The sequence below is a fragment of the Camponotus floridanus genome, unplaced genomic scaffold, assembly GCF_003227725.1.
Source record: "Camponotus floridanus strain SB8 unplaced genomic scaffold, Cflo_v7.5 scaffold515, whole genome shotgun sequence".
In the NCBI taxonomy this organism is placed as follows: domain Eukaryota; kingdom Metazoa; phylum Arthropoda; class Insecta; order Hymenoptera; family Formicidae; genus Camponotus; species Camponotus floridanus.
Genome location: NW_020229676.1, coordinates 21,301 through 29,575, shown reverse-complemented (window position 1 = coordinate 29,575; position 8,275 = coordinate 21,301). Strand labels below are relative to the sequence as shown.

General features: G+C 32.9%; 1 protein-coding gene across 1 annotated transcript; it reads left to right on the top strand.

Annotated features, from left to right (window-relative positions):
* Nucleotides 1-4,638: 4,638 nt before the first annotated feature.
* Nucleotides 4,639-6,630, top strand: LOC112639224 (proline-rich extensin-like protein EPR1). Its single transcript, XM_025412513.1, has 3 exons — nt 4,639-4,749; nt 5,979-5,998; nt 6,067-6,630. The coding sequence occupies exon 3, from the start codon at nt 6,067-6,069 to the stop codon at nt 6,628-6,630; it is 564 nt and encodes a 187-aa protein (XP_025268298.1). The 5' UTR covers nt 4,639-4,749; nt 5,979-5,998.
* Nucleotides 6,631-8,275: the final 1,645 nt, after the last annotated feature.

The window sequence follows — 8,275 nt, the reverse complement described above, 5'->3', positions numbered from 1 at the left end:
TGGTTGGACAATTTGTCATGAAATAATTTAATATTAAGGTGCAGCGTTAAATTGTGAATTTTTATATTTTGATTATATTATCTTGGAGGGTCATTATCCTCTTCAATTATTTTATAAGAAATTGTATATAGACCTTTTATTAATTACGATTGTTCTTTTTCAGGTTTCTAGTGGTGAAGATCTACATTTAAGAGAGAGTTTACGTGGAAAAAAAAGAGAGAGATGTTCAAGCCTATGACTTATGCTACAAGATTCCAACGATATATATAAGCATAGACGTTCTTATTATTATTATATTTTATTTATTCTTTTGGTTCAACAAAATGGTTTATAAATCAATTTTATTTCATTGAAAAAAAAAACTCTTATTAATTTCTGGTTAACCATACTATATTTATTTAATAAATTCTGTATGTCATAAAGAATAGTTGGGGGACTTTTATTTATCCGACAGATCAAATAGAAACAGATACGGATTTTAATTTTATTTAATTTATTCTCTTGAATTTTAAGTCATTATATTTATAAATTTTGCTGATGATCAGGTACATTTTGTTGTTCCATTTTGTGTATCTATGTGTATGTCTTGTTTAATAATTAGGTTAGTAGGATCAATATAGCGATTTTATTTAATATATGTAATAGAATTAATCATGATCAGATATATATGTAGATATAGCATATGTATATTTTGAGTAAGGTATAATTTGAGTAATATTTGAGTCTTATAGTTCTCCTAAATAGTAATGGAGATGTTAGACACAAAATTTCAGATATATATGTATATATAAGAGGCGGTATTTATGCTTGTTTAAAAATGTAATCTTATTTCAACAAATCTGTTGGTCATGGTATTAGAGTTTATTATTAGAAGTGTCATGTATAAGAGTTATAATTTTTCTTTTGAACGTATTATACGTTTATTCTCGGTTATTTGTTCGTAATGTAATGAGTACGTATTTTTACTGAGTGGCTTTATATGAATATATATATATGTCATATTATAAAGACGATTTTATTTAGTTTTTGTGCAGAGTTTATTTTATTAATTATTTGTATTAAGCATTTTTGCTTGTAAATCAAGTCTTTGCGTCTCCTTTTATACGGTTAGGTCCTTAAGGTTATATTGTTAATAATTATTTAAAAGGGTCTTGTGGAGCAATTCCATTAATGTTAATCGTTGAGGGTTTTGATTCTTACCTTATAAGAGTGTTTCTTGTCTCTACTGGAAAATATGGGATTATTAGATTTGGCTTATATCGATTGGTTTCCTTTACAGATTCTTAAAATTGGGGATCTATGTACGAGTATACGCGTATAAGGCGGAAAATATTCTAGCTATTTGAAGAGTGTGGATTATATATACTTATCGGAAGGATAAGTGATTTTACACTTCACGATACTTTAACTAGAACTTAAATCTATTCTACGTAAGTATATATATTTCCTTTTTCTTTCCTTTCATATATTGTTTTTTGGTTATTTTCATCTATTGTGTTTTTTTTGTTAACAAAATGAATCGTTATCGAATCTGTTTCATTACGATTGATTATTCGAATAATGAGAGATATTTGTAAATATCTATACATTTTAGATTTGAACTTCTTTACATTATTATGGCTTTATGATTTTCAATATAGTTAATTAAAGTTTATTCAATAAGTTTCCAATGATAACGGTTAGGTTCATTTTGTTAGGTTTTGTCTATATATATATATATATATATATTTATAAATATATTGGCTATTCCTAGTTTTACGGTTAGTTTTACTAGTATAACGAAATCTTATAGAGAGTAATAACGATATGATAATATTATAACATTTTATTGATATTTTCTATAATTCTCAGGTATTCTGTAGCGACTTTCAATGAGTGTACTACACATATACTATCAGCGAGGGACAGATATATATATATAGACATTATTATATAACAATAGTAGGTAAAGATTATGATATAGATATAGTTTTGGAATTTTAATATGCGATATAGTATAATATAAAGATTTTGAAAAATTTTCATTGCGGGACGTAACACACTCAAAAATTAGAATCTAAATTTAAAAACTTTATTAAATAAAATAAAAAAAATTTTTCAACAATGAATATAATGACAGCAACTTCTTACCATGCATAATATACATATATCATTAAGTCAAAGGAAATAAAACGTGAAAACACGAGAGAAATAGAGAAATAATACGTGTACTTACGAATAATATTGCACAAAGAATATTATGCGTATAACTCTACGAGTCGAACAAGCGTGCAAGGCCAAGTCCAGCACGTCGCGTTATCTCCATTGGAATTTTTAAACATCCTCTCCCGACCTAAAGGCAGAGGGAAGATCTAAATTCGCGCTCGCATGAATGCAAACCAAATTAATACATCAACTTCTCTTTTATAATTAAGCATTAACAAAGTATTCTCTATTAATATTATACTATTATCCAGTATCATATACCTCTATATACATATATATGCATACTATATGTAACCTATAAATCGAATAAATTTACATATACGCATATATATTTTATAACCAAACTCAATAAAATAACGGTATAAATACAATAAATACGCGTCGCGATAGAAATTGACACATATATATATTAACATGTCCAGAAATCTCCCTATATATATGCATACAATATGTAACATATAAATCGAATAAATTTGCATATACGCATATATACTTTACAACAAAACTCAATAAAATAAAGGTATAAATACAATAAATAAGCGTCGCGATGGAAATTTACAAATATATATCTTAACTTGTCCAAAATTATCCCTATATATACGCATACTATATGTAACATATAAATTGACTAAATTTACATATACGCATATATATTTTATAACCAAACTCAATAAAATAACGGTATAAATACAATAAATACGCGTCACGATAGAAATTAACATATATATATTAACTTGTCCAACAATATCCCTATATGTATATGCATACTATATGCATATACATCTTGTAACAAATTTAACAATAAAACAAAGGAGGAGATATAATAGACTGCTACCGCGACAAAATTAATCAGCACACAAAACATATATATATATATATTACGAATATTAACAAATAATTAATATTAATAACCCCAAGATTTTATACAATAATTATTAATCTTATACGATGATTATTAAATACGATTCAGTAAAAACTTGCTGAAATCAATTTTCATAAGCAATATGCGAATACATATCTATACATATATATATATATATATATATATATATGTGCTAATATAAAAGTCGCCCAAATGAAAATCTTCAAAGAATAAAATATTGTCAGAATCAAAAGACCTCTTGAATAAAAGATCACGGTAGAGCGTGCAATGAATTCTTCGAGCACATCCGTCGTGATCATTCTTAGAAGTAAAACGAGCCGCTTTTTCATACGTTGTTCCGAGAATTGTAAGAATAAAATTTCTTTTAGCAACATAATAACTATTAAGCGAAGCGATAATTAATTTCCATATATTCTTATTGTAAAGTTTATTGTAATAATAATAGCTTAACACATTAGAATTTATTAAAATATTATTCATAGGCTTGAGTAATTATTAAAAGTCGACTTTGAAAATTTTAAAATATATACATATAAAACCACAAAAATTCTAATTGTTGAAGCCTTTATTAAATAAATAAAAATATATCTTGTAAATGATAAATCTCAATAATTAGTCTTAAGATAATTATTAAACCTGGGAATAATACATGTAATATGCCAGGTTAAGCCACGTAAACGAATTTTAAAAGGTAATTCATTTAAAAAATATTACTGTTACTAATGTGTCTTATAAAGAGAAAGAATGCGGTGAGCATTCTTCGAAGGACACCCAGCAGATCTATTTTTAGAATAAGAGATAAGCCATCTTCGCATCCGTTGCGTTAGAATCTGCAAAGAAAAACCTCTTATAGCAATCCAAATGCTAAATTTTTCTTTACTAATTATTACTAATTATTAATTTACTAATTATTAATTAATTAATTTTAACTATATGTGCACCATTGTGAAAATCATTGTAATAATAATGGTTTAATACATCAGAATTTACCAAAATATCACTTAAAATTTAAACAATTGCTATAAATCGAACTCAAATTTTCTAATGACATAAATATGATATTATAAAAAATTCTGATTGTTAAAAATCATTATTAAAAATTATTCTAAAATTATTTAATAAATCTAAGACTCAAGACTTGCAATCCCTACCACGAAACTCTCACCCACCACATCGCAAACTCATAGCAGGAAGGGATAGCTCCAGCAGCCGACCCACCAATCACCGAAGAGGCCCACCTCCTCTCCCTACCATTAAACGTCGAACCAGAGGAAGGTATTTAAGGCACCTCGAGAGTCAAGTCAGGGCTTCTAGATCCACGGCCTTTTAGACAAAGTCGGTCAGCCCTCTAACACAGCTCTCTCTACGCCATCAGATCTCCAGCTCTCGAAGAGGAAAAACCTAGAAGCCTACCGGACACCTTAACTTATTCGAAAATAACTTAGTCGCGATTTTGATTTTTTCTTTCGGGACTTAGTCTCAATCTCTATTAAGAGAGCTGTATCAACATTAACACTTTAATAAAGTGCTACCATCCAGCAACCTCTGACTCTTTGGCCATTCTCTGCGCTGCCTTGCCACTTCTTCAGGTTCTCACCGAGGTCGAGCAACCCAGGGAAGGAGCAGCGGTGCCTGTATTCATCCATTGATCCCGTCATCCGGTAAGGAAATAATAAAATAATAATCATTCTTAATCAACCTTGATAATAACTTTGTATATTAGTTCGATTTATTCTAGGCCTATTGACAATTTTCCCAGAATCTTACTTGCCCGTATACAGACTTTAAATTTTTCTTTCGAGTTGAATTATTTAAATTTCAACCGATCCTCTGAGAACGCTCGAAGCGTATCCTAGAGTGTAGCGTCGTTCGAGTTAGTCACTCGATGTGCATTGAGTAGCAAATTCTACTCCTCTGCCGCTTTCACGGAGAGCTTCTCTGAAAGAATTTCTCCGTGGATCCTGTGCCGCTGTGACGTGACGTCTTGCACATCGATACTAGACTCAGAATCTAAGACTCGCTCCTAGAGGATCTGTCGAAATAATAGAATTTATGCACTGGCTTACAAGTTAACTATCGAAACATTTTATGAATTTTATACTTATCTGAAGTAAGCCAGCCGCTCTCACCCGTATCCTCGTCTGTATCCTTGAATCTCCAGACCTCTCGGTGCAGCCGCATGCTCCTGGAAATTCAGTATATGCTAGATAAATTATCATTCGTTGTACGACAATTTTCCCCGAATCCTACCTTTCCGTATACAGACTTTAAATCCTTCTTTGAGTTGAATAATTTAAATTTCAACCGATCCCCTGAGAACGCTCAAAGCGTATCCTAGAGTGTAGCGTCGTTCGAGTTAGTCACTCGATGTGCATTGAGTAGCAAATTCTACTCCTCTGCCGCTTTCACGGAGAGCTTCTCTGAAAGAATTTCTCCGTGGATCCTGTGCCGCTGTGACGTGACGTCTTGCACATCGATACTAGACTCAGAATCTAAGACTCGCTCCTAGAGGATCTGTCGAAATAATAGAATTTATGCACTGGCTTACAAGTTAACTATCGAAACATTTTATGAATTTTATGCTTATCTGAAGTAAGCCAGCCGCTCTTACCCGTATCCTTGTCTGTACCCCCTGAATCTCCGGACCTCTCGGTGCAACCGCATGCCCCTGAAAAATTCAAAATATATTAAATAAATCATTAATTGCTGTACCCCAATGAACTGTATATAGCCGAACGTTTCAACCATGATATGAGAACGAGTGAGATATACTATCATAATCTACATTCGTTTATCTCACAATAATCCGTTAAGCCGTGTTATTCGTCTTAACTCTATGAACCACCTTGCCGTGACTACATTTACCTTATAAAACCATTCATCTTAACAGGTACCTTTCTACGCATCATCGTAAGTAAACCCCTTTTGTGTTAAATCAATCGCATCAAACATACTAAATAGTCATATTCCCTCGGTAGATGGTTAACCCCCGCCGAACTTCTTCCGTTGGACGCGAAATTCCCCTCCGTGCCGCGGGTATACGCCGCAGGCGTGCCTCCCGGTCGGTACTTAGGCTCCCTACAGCTCGTCAGTTGTTTGCCGACGAGAACGACTTAACAAGCAGAGTAACAAGGTACTCTCCAGCGCGTAGTTTCGCGCCCTCCCGCGCATACCCTTATCGTCCTCCCCGAAACCCTCCAGCGGTTCTTCAAGAGGAACAACAGCCCAGAGCCAGGCCGCCATCGCCCAATTACTCCCCCATCCAGGATTCATCTAATCCCAGCTACTCGCCGGTCAGGACACCGGAAGATCTTCCTTCCATACCGGAAGAACGAAGACCCATAGAACAAAGCACAGAAACTGAGGCTGGTCCATCCAACCCAGGTCAAGTTCTGGATCCCCCTGAACCAAATTTCTACCCGGAACCAGAGGACCTAGTCTTACCAAGCAGTATCCAACCCCTCGCAGGACTAACAGACGAAGATTTTATCGAGATCTACGAATACTTGCAGCGAGATAATTTCTTCAACAACCGCGAATAATAACTATATCTAGATATCGCCTTAGAAATGCTATAGAGAAGAACATTAACTACATACACACATCTATACGTATAACGATATACACTATCTACAACTGTCAAATAATAACAATAATAACAATAATAAAAAATTTGTAAAGCTCTAAGGAAGTAAACTAATAAAAGAAAACAGATCAAAAAGGATAAATTGGGTCAGGTTCAACGCACCTAATTTATTTCCCATCGTCAATCCCTCTCCTGAAAGAAGCGCAAAGGATTCTTAGTCTCTCGGCGTCCTAGGGTATAGCCGGCTTGGCAGGTTGCCCTGAAAAAGAAATAGAGAGAAGTTACAATTGCGTAACAAATAAATACGTGAGAAGTTACGATCGAGACGTAACAACGAAATCTCAAAACGTAACAACTCGTAGAGTTACACGCATAATATTCTTCGTATAATATTATCCGTAAGTACACATATTATTTCTCTATTTTTCTCGTGTTTTCACGTTTTATTTCCTTTGACTTAATGATGTATGTATATTATGCATGGTAGAGCTTGCTGCTATTATGTTCATTATTATAATTTTTATTTTTACTTAATAAAATTTTGAATTTTGATTCTATGTTTTGAGTGTCATTTCACACGTTATGCACTTGGGCCTTATTCATTTCTTGGAAGATTTTAGTCTTACATTATTAAATTTGCATATGTTCATATGCACGTATATATATATATATATATGGGGCATTCTTTCTCAACCGGACACCCCCCTCTGCCCAGAATTCATATGAACCAAAAAATTTTTTTCAGGGCTGAAAATTTAGCTCAACATGTCTACTTTTATTTGCCGTGTGGCCCCTTTCAAAATTCAAAATGGCGGCGCGTCCACACTCCAAAATACAGGAAAACTATTTTATTTTTTCTCTATTATGTGCAAAAAAAGTATTACAGCGTATATGACAAAATTTTTTTTGTTATCAAAATTGTTAATTAGTTTACCCACTTTAAATTTGTGTAATATAATTTTAGGGATTCAAGATGGCGGATCCAAAATGGCGGATAAAATTTCAAAATTCGCTTGTTTCGGGTGGAACTCGGTCATAGGGGGTTTTCATGGTAGCTGATTACGAGTCTGCAGTAAAAATTCGAAAAATCAAAATGACGGACCCAATATGGCCGACCAAAATGCGTAATATCACTCGATCCGAATGAAACTTGATACTAGGGGTTTTCGAATGCGCTAATTACGAATCTGCAGTCAAAATTCAAGAATCCAAAATAGCTTATCCAATATAGTGTTTGTGTGTGTGTGTGTGTGTGTGTGTGTGTGTGTGTGCGTGTGTGTGTGTGTGTGTGTGACAGATGAGGAAATATACGTTTTAAATTCTTCGATACAGATCTGAAATCCTTTCCCACATTAGAAGCTGTACCTAAACTTTCGTAGGGGTTGCATAGCACCTACCGCTATGTTTATTTGTAGACATGCCGAAAATAGTTCAGCTCTTAAAAGAGCTAAAACGTAAAAAAATAAACTTTTGAAACTGCTGAGGATTACCTTGAAAAGAACAAACTAATAAAATAGAAATTTAAAAAATATATTCACTTATAATGCTACTAGAGGTTCAAAATTATCGAATATTTCCCGACAGGTTCGTTGCAGACAAAT

Excerpts from the sequence above, each read along its gene's own strand:
- LOC112639224 (XM_025412513.1), top strand. The coding sequence starts at position 6,067 with ATGGTTAACCCCCGCCGAACTTCTTCCGTTGGACGCGAAATTCCCCTC.